The sequence below is a fragment of the Trachemys scripta genome, chromosome 17 (assembly GCF_013100865.1).
Source record: "Trachemys scripta elegans isolate TJP31775 chromosome 17, CAS_Tse_1.0, whole genome shotgun sequence".
NCBI lineage: Eukaryota > Metazoa > Chordata > Testudines > Emydidae > Trachemys > Trachemys scripta.
Window position 1 is genome coordinate 23,073,242 of NC_048314.1, and position 21,980 is coordinate 23,095,221.

Sequence of the window (21,980 nt, forward strand, 5' to 3'; positions counted from 1 at the left end):
CAAAAATGACACAGATCTTCTCTTCAGACTAATGTATAATATTAATACTTCGCTGTAACCTTTAATGCATTACGAAGTGGAATGTGAGGACAGTGAAGTCACTTGTCACTTATAAAATTGAGCTTTTGAAATGTCACATCATATCATTAGCTACTGATCCATGAGTTACATAGTCACATTTCTGCATAGCCTGGAAGAATCCACTTACATTTATACTTTTGACTGAAAAAATACACAATTTAGACTGAAGGCAACATTGTATCGGCAAACAACATTAAAAATTGTTGAATTGGTTTAGAAAGGATATTTTAATTATCGGAGTACAAAGCATAAAATGTAAAGAAAAGGTTTGGGGAAAAGTAATCTTTAAGAGTAATTTTTCTCCATTCTTTTAGGTAAATGTTTTATATTCTATCATTTATTTTTGTATGGATTCCAAAGCTATTCTAGAAACATTTTCACAAACTATTACTGAAGTGCATGCTAGAGAGACTTTACTTCTGTTAGATACTTCATGTACACAAAGTATACATAATTTGTTTAATATTGTTTCAAAAGCTAGTAATGAAAGATGTGCACGTTTGAATTTGCATCTTAAATCTTAAATTTCAGTGCAAGAAAATGATCCCATCAAAAATCATACTCAGGGTATGTGTACACTGCATGCTTCTTTCGGCAACGTGCAGTGTACATACCTGAATAGCCCAGCAAGCATAGATATAAGTAGCCGTGTAATTGCTGAGGCATGGCGTAGGCAAGTAAAGACACTTAAAGGGTGAGGTCTGATCTCAAGTACCCTACATGGTTCTCTCTTTGCCCAAGACATGTCTCCCTCTCCACATGGCTATTTTTAGCAATGTAGTATCCTGCTGCTTCTCACCTGCTGGAGCCTTTCCCTGCTACAGGAAAAGACTCCAGCAATGAGGAAAGGCTACGGCAGGCCAGAGGCAGTGGGGAAAGGATCTATTGCGGGGAGGCAGTAGGGAAAGGCTTGGCCTTTCCCCACCGCTTCCTCCCGCAAGAATCTTCCCCTCCTGCAGTGAAGGGCTCCAGCAGCAGGGAGCTTTCCCAGCGGCCTCCCTTCTGCCGGAGCCTTTCACTAATGTGTAGCTACACACCACAGTGCGGACATGGTGTGCTTTTCATTGCAACATGTAGCTATGCTTACACCACATGCCACTGCCAGTGGTGTCGTATAGTGCAGACATAGACTTAGTGGGAAAATAAAGAAGCCAGTATGTGTAAAATTTGCCTAAAGTAATTAGACATGATGAATATTCATCAGAAAGCAATTATCAATCCTATGTAATGAGATTTTGCCCTCAAGCTTTTGAATATCCTAGGATAGTAAACAAAACTACATCAGCTAGTTAAATTACAGCACCACACAAATCAGCACCTTATTCTACATGTTGTAAAACAAGACACTAACCGTGCAGTGACACATAAACCAAGTAAAAACTTTGTAAGAACTACTTTAAATGATCTAAATATTAGTATAACTAACTAACAGCTAAAAACAATTACTAGAAAACAGGAGAAACTAAAAAAAAAAAAAAAGCCAATCAAGATTCCGAGCATGGAGGAAACATCCCTATGTAAGCAGCTAGCCAGGGAAAGGAAGGAATGGAGGCATTTGGGGGCTGCACAGCTTATCCTTACATCGGCTCTGACCTCTCAGTACCACAATGGGCTATTTGTGCGGTCCCAATGGGATCTGTTATCATAGAAGGTTCCCAAAGCTGAAGAGCACCATTCCATGGCCGTGAGTATGCAAGCACCCTACAAACAGGAATATGGAGAAGCTACCTTGAAAAATGTGTAATGTACTATAACTTCATGCCAGGCGTTAAAGCCCCACCACATAATTTCATTAAATTTCCTCTTTGATTCAGGTTAAAAAAAAAAGCCAGACACAATTCAAATGATACTGCCCTAGTGTGGTGTTAATTGTAAAAGCCTAAATGATATGGGGAGAGAATGCTGCATCACATCTCCTGGTAGATAGTGTTAATTTAAAACATCATAGCCACTGACATCAATTGAGTGAAACATACTGAGGAAGCATTGTCACCAGGACAAAACTGACTAACCTATGTCACCAACTGACTTCTAGTAATATATTAACACCTATACAAGAGAATATGGAAATATTCAGGAGAGAGATTATGTCACCATGCAGAGCTTATGCCACTATGTTAATTTTACACAATTTATATACTCTAACATTTAGGCACCATTCATTATCATCATGTTCCTATTATGCCTCTGGCATTTAGGGCAGTGACGAAGCTCCTCCACCCCTGTCTGTTTCTGGCAAGTCTTTCAATGGTTCCCCAGCTGTGCCTCAGGCTTTTCAGCTCAGCTTCCACAGCTCTTCGCCATGTTGTTTTCGGGCAGCCTCATTTTCACTTGCCTTCGGGTGTCCATCTTATTGCTATTTTGGTGATGGAATCAGTTTTCATCCAAAGTACATGGCCAATCCATCTCCAATGCCTCCTGACGATGGTGCTCGTATCTTCTTGGCTGCACTGTGTGAACAGGTCTTGGTTTGAGATTGTTCTGGGCCAAAAGATACAGAGGATTTTTCTGAGGCAGGTTGTATGAAATGAAGACAGTTTGGACATGTCATACTTTCTTATTCCTCAGCATTCTGCACTATAAAGTAGTGTTGAAAGTACTGATAAATCTTGAGTTTGGTTTTGGTGCTGTATTTTGATGATTTCCAGACTGTATTAAGTTCCTGAATGTGTTCCTGGCTTTACTGATTCTGTTCTGGATGTACTGGACTGTTCCACCATCCTGGCTGATGGTGCTGCCCAAGTATGTGAATCTTTCTACACTGGTGAGAATATGATCCTCTAGCCGTACTGGTGATGGTGAGGCACTATTAAAATGTTATGATAATGCCTCTTGGCATGTCTTCTGTGTACACCGCATTACCCGGTCGATGGCAATGTTGAAGAGGATTGCAGACATGACATACCCCTGATGTACTCCTGTTTTGACTTCAAAACTGAACTTACTGTGATCAACACTGCATGTAAAGTTGGAATAGAAGTTTTTGATGATGTTCATTATACGGAAAGGAATTCCATATGCCCACAGAATGCGTCATAGGCTGGTCCTGTGAATGCTATCAAAAGCCTTCTCAAAGTCAATTAAGTTTATGTAGAGTTGTCGTTGCCATTCTAAGCATCGTGCTATTATGTTTCATAAAGTGAAGATCTGGTCTGTGCATCCATGCCCTTACCAAAAACCAGCTTGCTCTTTTCTGAGAACATTATCAACTGCCTCTGATATACGCTGGACTGTGATCTTATACAATATCCGGCTTGGCACAGATAAAAGTGTGATACCACGCCAGTTATTACAATCACTAAGAGCTCTTTTCTTAGGCACTATTACATGAATTTAAAGGTATATCAAAAGTCCCACAATAAAGAGGAACAAAGCTCTTAGTAGCCACCATTCAGTGAAGCTGGAAAAGCCCAACAGCTATGCAACAAGAGGAAAAACCCGATAGCTCTGCTTTCCAGCAGACACAGATATGATCATTCCACAACAACAGCGTAAGAGAGGAAGGGATAAAAAAACTGCACAGAACACTGATCACGTTCTGCATCTTTACTCGGTGAGCTGTTTTAACAAAGGTGTCTAAATGAGGCATTAACTAGAGTGTTTGGTTTTTAACTAACAGAGAAAGTTTGTCTATTGATAAATACTTTGAAAATAGAGGGCAGGAAAAATTAAATATATTGCTGATGTAATAAATATTTGGAAGATAACAATGACCAATTTTCAGCAACACCAGCGACTCTACTGTTTTTAATAAGAAAGTGATGACTCATCCATGGCATGAGGACTGAAGAGAATTGTATTTCTTGTTATGAAGTGCCACACAGGAACATGGTAGCTGGTTGTTTCCGCTAAGAGTTTTGTATAAGGTAGGTGTATCAATGAACCATCAAAACTTCACATCAACACATTGGGGTTGGTTCTGTCAGAAGCATCTGCAAGGAGACAGGCTGGAAATATCAAATTATTCCATGTAGACGTCTCAATTGGTTCCTGGCCAATGGGAGCTGCGGAGCTAGTGCTCAGGGCGGGGCAAGTGCGCAGAACTGCCTAGTTGTGCACTGCCTAGGCAAAGCAGGGACAGGTCGCTGCTTCCGGGGAACCGCCTGGGGTGAGCACCAACACCCCAAAACTCCTCCTCTGCCCCAACCCCTTGCCCCGAACCTCCTCCTGCACCCAAACTCCCGTCTAAAGCCCACGCACCGGACCCCCTCCCGTACCCCTGCACCCAAACTCCCTCCCTCTTCGTTAACCGGAATTTTTCACTTACCAGTACCCTCCATTCCCCCAACATGCTGGATAAAAAAGCTTTTACTGTAGTAAAGCAAATGCACAACACAATTCCCGACTTGCACCATGAGACTGGCAAGTTCCCAAGCAAGAACCTCTATGTAATTTCCTAAAGTTCTGTGCATACTATGACTTTGATGTGTATTCTCCAAAGCATTAAGAGACATCTGGAAAAAACTGTTTAAGAAGTCTTTTTCATTTAAAAATAGCTTCAGGGAGCATCAATTTGATTATTTCCTATTATGATAACTTAAGATTTTAAAACTTAGCAACAAAAAGATTAACTAAACATGATGCTCAATATTGAAGACATCTGAGGGTAAGCTGTCATTTATTTCTGAGATGTAATCCTACCTTCTATCTGGCATGAAACCAAATTGCACCACCCTGGGTAGACACCAGGAGTGCCCTTCAATTTTGCCAAGATAATGGTTACTAAAGAAATAGCTTAGTTGATGCAGAACTCATTTGATTAGTGACTGTTATACAGAAAACAAGCTGTTAATAATAAGACAACCTGAGAAATGACAGACTGTCAAAGCTATAGGATTTCAGCAGGTTAAAATGAGATCAGTTCCACTACCTCAGTTCCCTACAGCAGCTGCAGGAGAATCATGCAAAAATACAGCCAGTTGAGACATATAAACTGATCACTGGCATAACTCACTTTTAAAATTTCACATTTAAAATTCAAAAGTTGTTGTGTGTGTAAATGAATCAACAGAAGGGTTTTTGTGATTCTTATTCAGAAAAATTAAAGACTGATGACACAACATGGAGCAATTTCCAAATGTGTTTTGTTGCCTTTCTCTAGATGTCTCATTGTGTGCACTTATTATTGTATTAAGATTGCAATGTGAGATTTAAAAATGGAATTTATACTGGAAACATCAAAACATCTTGACTATTTATAAGTCCAACCATTCTAAATTTACTCAAGTTACCAGCATAACACTGAAAGGCATTTAAGGGCTCTGTGATGGAGTAGAACTCCCATAGCAGGTTGTGGATGCAGGTTAAGATTGAGGTGCTTTGGCAAAGTTGTCAGAGAAAGTGGGATAGTGCTCATGGGAAGGAAGAGGTGGTGTCTTGCAAGGCAAGACTAAGGTGCTGGCAATCTAATTTCAAGGGGTGCTGAACAGGTGAGAGAGAGAAGCATGCACACCTCTTCATTGCACCATGACTGTCCATAGCCAGTTCTATTAGGCACACACTACCATTTTCACGAGTGACATGTTCACTTATTTTTAAAATGTTGGAACTTAGAGAATGTATCTTAGTGCATTTTACCTTTATGAGATGGTTATGGACAGAACTGGCTGACAAGCTCTCAACTCGTAGAAAGGGACAGAATTTGCTATTTATGTCAGAACGATGTTTCTTCTCTGCGTGAATAGTTGCTTAAAGCTGGAAATATCCTGGTTGTGGATAAATTAACCTCAACAAAAAGTAACCAGGTGTGGGTACTTTTAGGAATTAGACCCACTTTGTGAATTTCTCCAAGAACCACCAGGCTGCTTACTTTGGCCATCTTTTCTATATTCTATATTTATACTGCATGTATTACAGTGAATAGTTATAACAACTTATTAGGGCAGGGCTGTAAGGGCAAGCTATGTGAAACTTAGAATACTGGCTAGAAGATGTACTGCACTTCCTCTCTCTTTCAGTTACAACATGCAAACACAAAGAGGCCTTTGCTATATGCATGCACTCAGTTTTATGCATTCTGGATTAATTTGGTCTTTGTACGAGGAATTAGATCACAAAATGAATAGTTAAAATTCAGCTTGTGAATACTCAGTAAAATTCACAGTTCAGCATTTAGTGTTTTGAGGAGTGAATTATGTTGCCAGTTGAAAAAAAAAAACCATGCAAAATGGCAATAACTTTCCACGGGTTCAATGACAAACAATCCACACGTAATAATTAATAGGTTAGATCTCAGCACTTAATTACCCCAAATCTTATTTAACTTGCCAATATTAAGAGCTCTTCAATCATTTCAGGAGACATTGGAGCACAAGATATTTCATTCCACTTTTAAGGTTTCTGCTTATTCTTCTCTACTTTACTTGATATTACATTGAAATCATAAGTGTTAAACAAATTAATTGCAAACAGTTCCATTTTTTAAAAAACAAGATCCTGAGTGTACTTTGAGAATTCGCAGAGTTTGGTAAGTTTCCAGTTACAAGGTCTTGGCTTCTGCTGAGCACAGTTTGAAATAAAATAATGCAGCTTGTTCCTACTGCTGGATCATGCAGAGCCGAGTGTGCAGGCAAGGAATCACTGGCTCTCACCCAAGACTTCAAACCTGGCTTAAACTGTCACTCCAATCTCAGTGCAGTGTATATATATAGTTGTAAGATACAAATGTATAGTAAGGCTAACTCTCCCCCGAAGAGCCAGATATGCTTTTATCTTGGACAGAGGCAAAGAAAGAGAAATAGGAGAAAGATGATAAGGAAGGAAAACACAAGCCTACTTGTGAAAGAGCTTATTAAGGAAAGCAAAGTGACAAGTAAGTAATGCTTCTTTCCAGCCTACCTTACCAAGGGGTGGATCATGCCAACGAAGCGCACAGGCTCTATAGTTGGGAGACCCTTACCTTACATTGATGCCGCCCCATCCCCCTTCCAAATTTATAATACTACGTTTATAAATCACTTTTCCCTGAACCAACCCCACCTCCTCCATGCCCACACAAACTGATATACATCCTTGTCCTGGGTCTGTAGCTTCGCTCACTCTGACCCTATGGCAAAACCATAACGTTGGGTGTATATAAAAGTGCACTGCATAGGTCTGTCTATCTAACAGTTTTCTATAAAGTCCATCATTGTAGTGTTTAAGTGCTATTGGTTCTTTATGGGTTTTGGTCACAAAAGTCTGAAGTTGTTAGAATATCCCATAGATTACAATGAATCTTCTGATCTCATATTCCTTTCTTAACTAGAGAGATTATTATTTCTATCTGGAGATGGAATACAAACAGGGTTTGTTCTCTCCCCCCCCACACCCCAATATGTACATGTTTTTTTTTATGGTATTGGTAGGTATTCTTTCAGCAGTATTTTCTGGCAGTCTACGATGCAGTTATAATCTTACACAATCAAAATCAGACCTTTAAGAGGCCAGATACCATACAAAATGGGAATAGGTGCTCTAACTTTAGAAAGAGCCTTTCAAGTATTTAGGCTACAGCATTAGAAGGCAACATTTAGTTAACCATCCTCTGTTTACCATTCATAACAGAAACAATCAATACCCATTTACAGAGCAAAGAGAATGAAAACTTAACATTTTCTTTTATACATAAAATCACGATCTTATTGACTGATAAAACTTCAAATGCATAATGCTAAACTTTGAACTAAATCAGGCTGGGTGTTTTGGTATTGATATGCAGCCATTTTTAGAAGAGACAGCACTTTGGAGTGCTCAGCAGCTTTCATCTTTCAGATGCTTGATGGAACCTAAGTAGCATTAAGCCTACATCTTATCAAACAAAATTGCGAAAAATATGGTTCTCTAACGTGTTAGAGCCCACCATCTGGATTCATCAAGAGAAGGTCACCAGAAGTTCTGTCTGAAAGTATCATTTATCTATTTTTCTTTCAAATAAGTGCATGAAAAAGGACTTCACTAACATGGTGTAAATGTTATTATACAGCATCCGTATCAAGAGAAAAACTTTTTCATTCAAACACTTGAGAGGCCAGAGAACCTCAGAAAAGTCATCTTTGCCATGGGATTTTCCACAGCCCAAGCACAGTCATAAACGTATTGTTTTTTATTTATACACACCTGATTTCTGGCTAAAAAATTCTGTATATATACATACATACAATCACACAGAATTTTTTTAGCCAGAAATCAGGTATTAGCCAGAATACATCCTGACAGCATACATTTACTTCTCTGTTCTGCAATTCCCTGCTTGTGTCTGCTTATGCCAATGTACATAATGATTGTATGGCTATTAATGATTCCAGTGATTTGCGATTATTTCTCAGTATGCCAACCATGCCTCATCACTGGCCCTTTGTCATATTCATTTATACAATAAATCCAACTTTAGTACAATATTCCTGCCACCCTACAAACAGTTTTAAATCAGTGATTACGCAAATTCTAGTTATCCCAGATGATCTCCAGCGTAACTGGCACTTTTTAAAATGAATTGTCAAGAGAATATTCTGAAATTTACTTACAGTGCTCAGTTTACTACAGCAGATGAGGATGCGGCGTTCATATAGCATACTAGCGTAGAGATGCAGCATGTTGTTGACATCGACGGCTACAAAATACTCTGTCAGATTTCTCTAGGAAGAAAGATGAGAGTGTTTTTGAGAAAAACTTTACAAATACAAATATCTTCAAGACAGAAGAGAACCTAAACTTCATCCTTCAATCAAACCACCACCAGAAAGTGACCTAGCGGAAGAAAGCAATAGGTCAGCTCAAGTCTGAGGTGATTTTGCTGCTACAGCCGGGGCTTAGTTTTGTTATTTTTTAATTAACGTTCCCAAATGCTCAGATTTCAGAAAGTTACACAGTTTAGTGTGATTTCACTCTCAACTCCTGCAACTTAAATATTGAATGAGGAGATTTTTTGTGAGGAACATGGGTTCTCTGATGCACACAAAATATATTCCTGAAACCTGACAGTAGCCACAAATTACAGCTACTGGAGATTTCTTATTCAGCTATCTGAAATTAGCTGAGCAGATAAAAATCTGCTAATGGCACTCCAGAGCAACCGTGATAATGGGGAATTACACCAGAAGCATTTAAAATACAATAAAAAAAGATTAAACTAATATTCAGCACGTATGTAGTATTTTGTGAACGTTAATACTCCCATCACCCTGGGAAGGGGAATCAGAAAGCATCCCTCTACTAGAAATTGGGAAACTGAAGCAAAGGAGAGGGGAAGCATCTTTTGCCATACCACAGAGCATGTCCATCTCAGAGACAGAATTAGAACTCAAATGCCCAATTCCCAGTCTAGTGCTCAGCCTATGTATTTATTTTGGCTTATATTACAACAAAAAAGCACCCTATCCAACCTCTGCATGCTCACTAAAAATGTAACATACAGAGTGAAACATTAGATACACCTCTCACACAAACACAAAAAAAGGAGGGCAGAGCCAAGGGTCCTTGGCCACTACCCCTCCACTGCAATGTCTATTGCTGGATGTAGAGTGAATGGCAGAAGGAGAGGTTATTCACCTTGTGCAATAAACGAAGCTCTTTGAGCTATTTAAATCTGAAATGTCACAGTATTGTAACTGTAGGGGTCCTGACTCAAAAAGGAGTTGGGGGGGGGTCACAAGGTTATTGTAGAGTGGGTGAGGGGGTTGCGGTACTGCTACCCTTCCTTCTGTGCTGCTGCTGGCAGTGGCACTATCTTGAGAGCTGGACAACTAGAGAGCAACGGCTGCTGGCCGGGAGCCCAGCTCTGAAGGCAGAGGTGCCACAAGCAGCAGCACAGAAGGAAGGATGGCATGGTATGGTATTGCCACCCTTACTTCTGCACTGCTGCCTTCAGAGCTGGACCCTCGGTCAGGAGCCGCCACTCTCTGGCTACTCAGCTCTGAAAGCAACGCAGAAGTAACGGCGGCATCCTAAAATAACCTTGTGACCCCTCTGCAACTCACTTTTGGGTCAGAACCCCCAATTTGAGCAACACTGGTCTCCCCCATTAAATTTGTGTAGTATAGGGTAAAAGCACACAAAAGACCAGAGTTCACGGTCTGTGATACATTTTTCATGGCCATGAATTTGGTAGTTATAGTTAGTAAGTAAGTTATAGTTAGTAATAGTAAGGCCTAGTTATAGCCACTAAGTGAACCCTGATGGAACTCTACATAATCCTGACTTTTTTGATGCTAGCAGATAGTCAAGGATCATTGAGAGCGAAGAATGCATGGATGAAAGATGATGGTCATACCAGTGGTGAAACCTTTTTCTTTTCTGCAAGTAAGAATTATGTGTAGATGCTTTCATACTATTTAATAACAACACCTGCTGAACAGGAAGTCTCTATCCCCAAGAACCATCGAGTAACCAAGCCCAATTCCCAGGATGGGATGGACAGTTCAACCTGCATCTTGAGAGAGAAGACTGGGATTGGACAGAAAACTCATTCCCAGACAAATGGCAAGGTAAATCAGGTAAGGATACCAGGCCTGTCAAGGCCACACTGGAACTATTACTATGTTCTTGGCTTTGTCCTGCTTGATCTTGTTTGCCACCTTCAATATTAGGAGAGGAGATGGAAAATGCGTAGAGAAGGTTCCTTGTCTATGGAATCAGGAAAGAGTCTCCCCGAGAGTAAGGGCCAAACCCTCTCGCGAGCAAAATTGTTTGCACTTCCTGCTGGTAATGGTGGCAAAGAGATCCACTTCTGGAAATCCCCAAGTCAGAAGAATGTGAGTGAGAGTCAGAGAGTCCAACTCCCCTTCATAATCAAGGGAGAAGTGTCTGCTGAGATTCTTAACTGGAGTTTTGTAGGCCTGGAACGTAAACTACTGAAGTGAGGATCTGATTGGCTATACACCAGTTCAATAGCTTTATTGCTTCAGTATAAAGGGCACTCTGGTGGGTCTATTGATGTAGAACATACAGGCTATGTTGTTCTGTCATGTCAAGACGTTTTTGATAAGGTGTAACTTTTCACAAGGTGTAACTTAGCACGGTGCTGTCCACCCCATTCATTCACTGCTTCCACAACTAGAGAATAAGAAGGTTGGAAAAATAAAAATTCAGAGGTCTTGGCTGGGACATAATATTTTTTATCAAAAAGTTTGCAAGTTGGTGGTATTGTTGCCAAGGTCTGCCAGATGGTCTTAGAGGGTCCAACAGAGCCATGTTGATTGGCAAGGCAACATGAGCAGAGGGTGTCCATTGCAGAATATACAGGAGCTTATGATGAGACTCTCTGACCACCTCTAATGGGATCTCTAAAGAGACTGCAATATGTTTCATTATGTCTTGGAATTGTATGAAATCATCAGCCAGAGAAAGTGGAGGAGATAACCATCTCGTCTAGAGAAGATGAGGAGATATTTGTTTGTGAAGTAGCCTCCTTATCTGCTCTGGCCTCCTGCTCTTCAAAGGATTCCGACACCTCACGTAATGGAGGGCATATAAATAGGGGAGGAGAATATCTCCTTCTTGGTCTCCACATGAAAAAGAGTAGGAGCTTGTGAAAACTGCTGTCTATATGCAGCTCAAGAATCCCAGCAGGGCCACTGAAGAAGTCCATAAGGCATGGGAGGCATCCCACCCAATGCTGCTTGAACCAGTGCAGAGGGGCACAAGTTCGTCTCGGAAGTGGCTCCCCTCTTTCACCAAAAGTGGCAGGAGGAAAGTCCCTTGAATGGTGAATAGGGGAATCCTGCACTGATATTTGGGAGTCGGAAGAGAACTCCTCCTTGTCTAAAGGAGGAGCTCTGCCCATCACAGAGGGTGCTGGAGAACCGAACAGTTCCAGGAAATAGTTCAGTCTTGGTGACCATGTCACTTTCAGTACCGACAGACATACAGTAACCACTAGCAGGGGAGACTCTGGCTCGTCTGAAAAAAGGAAGTCTCTGGAGTATCTGAATTCCTTTGGCACCGTGTGGGGTTGAGCTGGTACAGGGCAAGGTTCTACAGTCAGTATCAAGGACATAGACTGCTCTGGTCTTGTCTGACGGAAGTATACAGTACCAACAAACAAAGATGGCTTGGAAGGAACAAAGACGGTACGAGAACCGTGGCATCTCTCCCATTCCGAGAACATGTTAGTGGCTAGCTTATATATGGAAGATACCAAAGAAGTTGTAGGTACTTTTGAAGTAGAGTGCTGAGACTCCTTCACTATAGTGCCCTCCTCCTGTGGTATGGAGCAGGGTCTCGGTACTAAGGCATTTGATGCCTTTCATCTAAGATGAGCTCAGAGCCCCAGGTACAACGTGGGCTTACTTTGTGGAGACTGAGGCTTTCTTGAAGTGGGCTCTTTAAGAGGAGAATGAGTTCTCCAAGGTTCTCTCCTGAGCAGATCTGGGAGAACATGCAGATGTCAACAGGACATTATGCTGACTCAAAGGCCAATGTTCAGCCAGCATCTGAGGCCAGACAGAGAGAATGCTCTATCATTAAGAGTCTAAGTATTATCTCCTAGTTCTGCTTTTGAATGTTGAACAGACAGAACACTTTTGAGGAATCTGTGTTTCTCCCAAGCAGCAGATACACCAGGAATGCCCCTCACTGGCCGGGATAGCTTCCTGGCAAGTGAGGCAACGTTTGAAACCCGGAGATCCTTGCCTACCCTGGGACAATGGGGATCACGAAAGAAAAGAGCACCAGTAGGAGGGAAGGGATTACAAAAACAAACCCTTGCTACAATCAAAACTAAGTATAGAATTAATTTAAGTATAAGGAAAAGGAAAAAAAGTTAGACTAAGGAACAACCTTTGTGTAGCGAAGCAGGCACACTAGCGCTCCGTCTCAGGCTGAGGTGGTTGAGAAGAAACTGAGGGCCATTCGCCTGCACAGCCCCATATATCCTCAGTGTGGGACATGAGGATGTGTAGGGTGCATTTCTGGGCACTACCACCACCATTTTTTGATCAAAGGCACATAGGTCACAAGTGCACCTGAAGTGGAGCACCATAAGGACACTACTCAAAGAATAACAGATCAGCTAGGGGCGGGGCTACTGATACTAGCAGCCAAGGCTAGATCCAGGCAGATACAGAGCTGAATCCCTGTGAATGCTTCCTGCAGAAACACCAGCACAGCTCTTCTCAATGCAAAATAATTGTAACTTACGCAACTCTGAGAAAGAAACAAGCTATATCATGCAGCTATTTACCCAACTCCCTCTCCTCCCCATCCTAGAGGGCCATGTTCCCTTACAGCAGGCATTCCCTTCTGGGCAGCTCTGCCAGTGTTCCCTCCACACACTGCAGTGGGGAGAAGCACTTGCTACTGTTTTACTAGAGTAGTGAAATGGCTCATGAATGACAGTGAGTAAAATATTACTCACCCTTACTCGCACCTTACTCTGCAAGCCATCCCAACTGAAATCAACGGAGTACTAACTCATGGACTAAGGTGCTTCTCAGTCTGAGCAAGGCTGGCAGAAACAGGCTCTTAATTTGCAGAGAAGGTTTAAACTCAATGCAAACTGCTTTTAAAAGAAGTTTTAGAATAGGAAGCTTCATCTGATTCAGGGCATATCAGAAAAGACCAAATTAATGGATTTGACTCAAAATAAATTGCTTGTGGATGTATTATAGGTTGCTGCAAGGTAAGTATGCATATTTATACAAAAAGCACATGTGATAAAGCAAAATTAAGACAAATCATTTATTCAAGTGTGATCTTAATCATCATAGAATAAAGCAGAACACAAAAAGCAGAAAGCAAATAGGATGTAGAAGCTTAAAGAAGCTCAGAAAGCCCATTAGCACTTTTGACAGATCCAAAGATAACTTTAAAACCACCAATACTTGGCCTAAGGAGTCTGCCAAGAAGCTTCATACTGTGCAAAAATATGTTCCACAGCTTGCCATCCAAATACAAAGAAAGAGCTAGAGACAAAAATTACGCCTGATTTTTGGAAGATTTTTGTGGTGGATTTTTTAAAAATAAAATATTCAAAAATAAACTCACTTTTGTTAGTAAGGAACAAAAAGGTATAAAGACATCATTCAGCTCTCATTAGACCCCTTGTTATGGAAAACCTATGGCCACATACAGGTATATTTTTAAAAAACAACACATTTTGCCAAAACCCCATTAAACTGTCATGTACTTTTTCTGTATTTCTCGTCCCATCTGTGCTGATTAGCAAGATATTTGTGTCTAAACAGAAGCTGTCTCCTTTAAAGTTCTGCTTTCCCCACACACCCATCTCTCTGTGATGCCAAAACATAGCGCGTGACGACACAATTTTTTCTAAGTGGTATGAATCAAGATGTTACAAATATATGGGGGCCTGTTCTTCCCTCAAGGAGCATGCAACTTCCATGGATGTTAGTAGAGTTGGGGCACAGCAAAAGGATGTAGAATCCCTGAATTCTGCCTGAACTGAATCAACTACACAGAAAGTGAAAGATTAAAAGAGTAACAAAAATCTATCAGCAAAGGGAAATACAGGAAGAGAACTTGACAATTTAATGGGGAAAAGCTGTTAAGGTTTTGTAAAGTTTGCCTAAGCATGACAGTGGCTTTTTGAGACATTTATATATCTACATGTGGAGCGTTTTATATGGTTTTATTTTTCATATAAAGATCTGCAAATTTCTGAAAGTGGAGAGAACACCTATAAACCATGAAGGATTCATGGCATGATACTGAGGCTGGGCAAAAAATGCATGTGCAGTGATTTGCACATTTATTTATAAAAAAAAGATGTCATCTTTAAAGAGAAAATTGTGCTAAGTTCAAAATAGGTGGCTACACTTTCTAAGTAGCTAAGCTGATAATGAGTAGGAACCAAGCTGCCTGAAAACAGGGGAGTCCCAATTTACTCAGTACAGTTGTTATATATTTGATTTCTCACCATTTAAAACTCTCCTTGGACATTAAAGCTGAGATTTCTCAAAGGATTTAAGGGAATCAGGTACCCAGGCCCCATTAAAAATCAATGAGATTTGGAAGCCTGACAACTCCCTCATGCTACTTTCAGAGTCCCACTCTAAATTCATTCAACAATTACGCTTTTTTTTTTTTTTATTTATTTATTGTTAGTAGGTATGTGCACTTTTTGTTGATTTTATTCAGGCCAAAAGATTTCACTCCTGCTTCCTCCTCCTTCAGCATTATCCCAAAGAGAACTTCTCAATGGGATTACAATTGAGTGTACCCCTTCTGTGCAATGGAACAACAACTGGGGTCACAAATGTAATAGTAACCACAAAAACAACAAGGAGCCCGGTGGCACCTTAAAGACTAACAGATTTATTTGGGCATAAACTTTTGTGGGTAAAAAACCTCACTTTTAATAGTAAGTGCGTCATAACTTCTATGTATGCTAGACTGCCATTAAACATGTATATGCATCACTGAAAAACAAATTCTCTCAAACTATCATAGCTAGTCACTCATCTCTAGGTATAAACTTCATTTAATAGTCTTTTGTAAATTTCCCTTTTGGAATAGGCCAGCTTTATTTAGAAACACATTTTATTCCAAATTTCACACATTTAAAAGTTGTTCTTCAAAGATCTATCAATTGCTTATCATATTATGTAATCCATAATATATTTTATAATGCCAGGATGTAGCTTTTGGAGGGCAGGACAAAAGAAAGAGGTGAGTATTCTATTACAAATGGTCTAAATACAGGAATATAAAATTACCAGTTTGAAAAAAGTCATGGAACTCAAGAACTTAAATCAGATACATACATTTTAATAAGTGAGATGTCATGCAGTTTGAGGTTGTGATGTAAAATGGAAAAAATATATATCACAGTACCATCAGACAGAAACTTCCATCATCTCTGAAACAGCTAAATTACCTGACAAATCTGAAATACAATGGATACTGTGTGTCTAACACTACTTGGTAATGTATTTCCTGCAATGAACCCAATTTGTTTATTTCTGAAAGTCACAATGCATTCATAAATCTTTCATATAACCTAAGAAATCTTTTGAAATAGGGAAATCTCAGTTGTTATATGTAACTGTCCATACTAAATGCTTTTGTGGATCATTAACCATTCTGGTCTGACACGAAGCCAGATAATTACGACATGTTTGTTAATGTTCCAAATGGAGCTCTATGTGATTCTCCATTAATCATTACACACAACTTCAAAATCTAGCACTACTAAACATTTGTTAATAGAGGCTTAAAAATGTAATTACTGCCATGATATGTGGCATTATTAAAAATGCCGGTCAATTGTTTAAAATCTATAAAGATTTATGTTCATTTAATGCCTTTATATTATTGTCTATATAAACCACAATCCTACCTGAAAGTTACCTTGACAGACAGATAAAACCCTAGTGAGCAATTACACAATGATATTCATTAGCAAAGAAAAGCACTGCTTTTATTAAGTAGAAACCTGAGAAGTAGCTGAAAATTGACTTTAACAACGAACCTTAGACCGAAGGGTTTCATGTTCAACAAAACATTTTCAACGTTTTTATTCTTTTCTTATACCGAGACCTAGATTGATGAATTTGCATAAAAATTTATTGGACTAACTTTATTACATCAGTTATTGTTTCCATTTTATTCCCATGTGTGTCCTCTGCATTCCCGATCAGAACGCTGAGGATCCCTCCATTAAAACCCCCATCACCCACATTGATACCCACATTGCTGGGACCATATTATTCTCTTTGAGGCCCATCAACACCACTCAATGATCCAAAGGGGATGCTTTTTAGCATCACAAGGCAATCCCCTCTCCTGCAGACTGAACATTAAGATTTCAAAGTGTTTCCAAGTCCTTCTGGTCCAAGGCCTTTTCTTTTATAACAGCCTTGGTACATAAGCATTCATCACGTCTCCTATACAGATGTTTTGGGAAGTTGGCTTATGCCTTAGGACTCAAGCCAACATCATTTGCAGATGTAACAAACTGAGGGTAAATAAAACTATACATTCTGAAATCAGTACTCTGTGATATATCCTGTATCCTATTTTAATCTCTGCTGGTAATTCATTATTTGATCACTTGCAACTCAATCTCTTTGTGACTCAACATACCCATCTGTAAAATAGGAATAATACTTCCCAACCTCCTTGGGTGGCCTCATTGTAAAATCTTTGAGCTCATCAGATGAAAGAAGACAAATTAGCAATAAAACGTTATCACCACCACCACCACTTGGGAAAAGATACCATAGACATTCAAACCAGACTGACTGCTGATTTAGCTTCAGGACATGAGTCCTGTATTACTTCTAATGTATCAAAGTTCCGTGAAAACCAATGCCATAAAAAAAAAAAAAAAAAAAAAAAAAAGCATGTATATTAAATTTAATGGCAATGTAAAAACCTACAGAAAAGCCAGTAACTATGTATATTTCCAATGGGAAAAACAAGGGACAAACACATCTGCTGCACAAACTCACCAAGCAACACACTAAAATAATTAGAAGGTCTGGCTGGATTCTTTATTTTTATAACACAAATGGATTTTATTTATTTATTTATTTATTTTGGTGCAGCATTTGACCTCAGAAGGTTTTGTCCTTTATCTAGCAGCAGGACTTTGAGATGTCAGGCAGGCAGATTTGGAAAAGGTCCACAATGAGGAGGTCTAAAGAGCAGTCAAGGCCATTAAATGTCAGCTAGGTCCTCTCTGTGTTTCATACTTGCAGAGCTCTCCCCTGATGACATATCTGAGGTATGGTGAAACCTGTACAAGGCACTGTACTCATTGGGTTGAAGTGTATCTCTGAAGAAAGCACTCCAAAAAATCCAGAAACAGAGTAAAGTTCTGCTCAACCTTCATTAGAAAGCTACGTGGTACACAGCTGATCTTTATTGTCCCTTATGTGATCATTTAAGACAGTCCCATGGTCTGCTTAACAGGTCCCTACCATGCTCCTCCATCCCAATTTGTCTACAGGGCCATCATCTTTAATAATCTGCATCTGGATACTAGATAGACCAAACTCTTGATCTGTTGCCTACCACTGTGTAGATATGGCAGAGAGGAAGCATCCTGTCTTCACAAAAGAGAATGCTACCCTTAAAGCCTCCTGCCAATTAGCCACTAAGCTGCAGAGAAGTCCAGAAAACTGGAATTCATTGCCCCAGCGCTTAGCCAAAATTCAGACACCAAATTGTGAAGGCACTAAGAACACACGGGTGGGGCAGGATAAAAAATGTGGGAGAAAATACCAAAGGTGATATCTTGAAAAGTCCAAGGAGGTTTTATATAACACAACTGCACTTTACCCCTTCTGAAGCCCTAGCAATTTTGGCATTTTAAATGTTATGATTTTCAACTAGAGATATTTAAATTCATCATTAACATTCTTGACTCAAAACAGTAAATAGCATTATAAAAAAAAACTTCAGAAAACATTAAGAACAGCTTCAATACAGGAAAAAGAACAGGAGTACTTGTGGCACCTTAGAGACTAACAAATAAGTCCTGTTCTTTTTGCGGATACAGACTAACACGGCTGCTACTCTGAAACTGTCAATACAGTGTATTTTTCAATCTTTCTGAAAAGGTTCATTTTAAAACAGAAACTCTATCCCCCAGAAATGCACAGTCAGCCAGTTACTGAAGTTATACTTCTTTTTTGCTTACTGAGTCTGAAGCATCATTGATGGCAGCAGCACAACTATGGAAACCGGGTATATTAACTGTATTTGGGAAACCAGCAGAGGGAGCACAAAACTTTAATTTGGGGGCAAGTGGGTTGGAAGTGACAAAAGCCAGGGCTATTTTATTATTAGCTCATGGTGAAATTGTAAATGTTCTTAAAAAATAAAGATCTTTAGAAGTTTTTAAACAACATCCCTTTCTATTTTGCCTGTTTAGGTAAAAGTGAAATAGATAAAACTTCTCATCTGCCTCACTCATGCATGCATATGCACAGCTCCACACACTAATACCTCCTCTACCCCAAAATGGTCTGCCATGGCGTCACTTTGAAAAATACAGATCTGTACCCAATAACAATTAAGTCTTAAATAGATTATTATAGTATCTGACATTGGCAAATGCCACTAAGATGGCCGAGCCACCTTAATCCACAGTCATTACCAAAATTTTGTTTTTAGTCAGTCATTTTTGGGTGGGCTGAAACTGTTAAGTGTTTCTCTTAAATAATAACTTTTTATCAAAGACATTTTCATTCATTCAAACTAAGTTTGCCTTGCAAACTAATCAGAAAGCAGCAAGCTTTATCAATAGTGGTAGGGCTAGAAACAGTCACTAAGACACCTATTGCAGAATAAGCCATTTTCCTGATGAGCTATTTTATTTTTAAATATCCTTATTTTTTAGGGAACACTCATTATTAACGTCTGCATCTCTGAAAATAAACATCTTGATTTGGCATTTACATCAAGAGACCATTATTCTGTCACAACTTCCCATTCACTTGATATTTTTTCTTAATTAAATAGACAATTTAATCTGATCATCTGACACTGTAAATCATTTGCTCTAGAGAGAATACTGGAGAGAAGCTTTATGGGGTTAATTTACAGTAATTATGGAAAAAGCTAATTTATTGTGTCACTGGTTAATCCTGCTGAAGCAATTTAACAGCAGACATCCTGTAACACAATTTGGTACAGTAATATTTAACGTTTGAGAAGATAAACAGTGGAAGAGTTTCAATATCTAGTACGAGTTCACAAAATATCATGTAACGGGAACTACTAGCTCTAAGTGAGGATAGCTTTTTTGTCTTGCTGTTCTTGAAATTAAAAGGAAAACAAACTGTAAAATGTATAATCCTCTATGCTACTCACATTTTCAGGGATACTGGGAAGCTCTGTGATGTCAGGCACACTAAAGTAAGAATGCTGGAAAGGAAAAAACAAAAAAATTATTTTTGCATAGTTAAAAGAAATACAAAATATTGCTTGGAATCAGTAATGTGTTTAGCCCGTAATTGCAAAAGGAAACTGATATAACACAACTTTTTCTATCAACTACCAATGAGATCATTTTGCCATTGTTTTCAAAATTTAGATTTTTCTCTCAAGGTTAAAAAAAATACTATAACAAATGTTGAGTCACAAAGTATCAAATATCTTTAAAAGGATAAATTACATGTAATTCTTGTACTTCAGATGAATTAATACACATAGCCTCACACTATTTATGACCTATGTCAGAAGAACTCCAAAGCTTTCTGTAATTCAGACCATCTTTCCTCAGCCCACTGCAAGATCCATGTCTGAGTACAGAACATACAACAGCCAGCTCCTTTTTGGCCTAAGGTAGTACAATATTCATGTGTTTCACTGTTTAGGCAACAAAAGAAATGGAGCTGTATCTAAAAAGGGCTCCTACTTTCAGAGAATGAAACTGACTGGTAATTTTATCCTTTGTCTTAAACTAGGGAACTCTCATAATTACCCTCCCCAATCGCTGCATGAAATACAAAGAGCTCTGATGCAATAACAATGGTTGCTCTTGATCTTCTTGACATATCTCCTTTTATATATTATAGGATTCTCCAGTGGTACCTTAAGAGTGTTCCTGATGACTGCTAGAGAATGACTGAAGCGCTGCAAAATTATATCACCTGGCAGAATAAATGAGAGTTCCTCTAGGGAAATACATACTGTGAAATTAAAAAAGTACCACCATTTAAGAAAGCAAACAGAATTTAAGATATATCATTTATTAACTATTCTCTTGCTTATTGTCTCTTGAATCCCATGGCTAATAGTAACATGGAGCAGTCTTGCGCAATGCACATTTGCATTGCTATATGGTTTGGAATGTTCACAGTAGATGGTGTCAAAAATCTGCACCAAAAATGCTTCAACCTGCCAAGTACCCCCTTTAGATGCCCTGATCTACCACACCAGACAGGCAAACTACCAAGTTTGCATATGGCAAATTTCGTCCATAGCAGATGCTGTTGCTTCAAGTCCAGCTGGTCATAGTTAAGACATGCATAATGAGCAGATAAACATCCATTCATCGGTTATATCAAAAACTAGCCCAAAATAAATACAGAGCTAGAGAGTTACAGTGCTAAAAAGATTATTATATGGGAGAAGAACCCATTATAAACATACAACGCCATTCCCACATTTGTAAACATACAATACAGAAAAGCCCTCACTGAAAAGAGGCATCAAGTTTCAATGATTGTATATGACTGACACAATAACTGATTGTACAGACTATGAGCAATAAAATTAATTAACAGTATTATCTAACTACAGAACTTGGCCACTGCAAACAAACATCAATGGGACTTTTAAAATGTATTTTTAAAATGCATTCAGTGATTAAATGATTGTGCAGCACGAAGAAACAAAGCTGAACAAATTATCTCTTTCAGGTGCAATAAATGGTTCCACTACTGTTCGGAGGATGGCAACAAATGGGAATCCATTGTCTATTACCAAAATGTTTGAAATCAACCCACAGAAGTAAGAGGAGGCTGGAATAAGTACAAAAAGTAAGGGGGAGGTTTGTATGTTACATCAAATGCTAATGTTGCCATATACTGAAGGCTATGTCACCAATGAGTATGATATTCAATGCAGAGTTTACAAGTTAAAAAAACATTCTGAAATAATAATTTTTTTCCAAGCACACCTTCATAAAGTACTTATGCTTCTGCTGGTGCCTAGATCGGTCTTATATTTAATCTGATAGAGGTTTCCAAATACATTTGGGTTTCTTTATGGTTGGCATACTCCTAACACTATTTTTTGAATGTATCTAGTACACTGATTCATTAGAAGAGGATTTCCATGTTTATCATATTTATATGACTATAGGATATTTATCAACTTTGACAACTGTGGTTCTATTTGTGTAGTGTACCTGGATTTAGAATAATTAACACACATGATAGCGGGGTTTCAGGTTCTAGGAGAAAGGCACTGGCTAGAGGAATCAGATGGATTCCCTCTGGAAGGGT

General features: G+C 39.1%; 1 protein-coding gene across 7 annotated transcripts in view; it reads right to left on the bottom strand.

Annotated features, from left to right (window-relative positions):
* Positions 1–21,980, bottom strand: part of DENND1A (DENN domain containing 1A) — a 358,648-nt gene that overhangs the window by 169,701 nt on the left and 166,967 nt on the right. For all 7 annotated transcript variants that reach the window (XM_034793394.1, XM_034793392.1, XM_034793396.1 and 4 more), the window contains exons 8-9: positions 19,840–19,893; positions 8,586–8,696 (exon numbers count right to left, since the gene is read on the bottom strand). In XM_034793394.1, the coding sequence (XP_034649285.1) occupies positions 8,586–8,696; positions 19,840–19,893 (165 nt within the window). The remainder of the gene's footprint in view (positions 1–8,585; positions 8,697–19,839; positions 19,894–21,980) is intronic.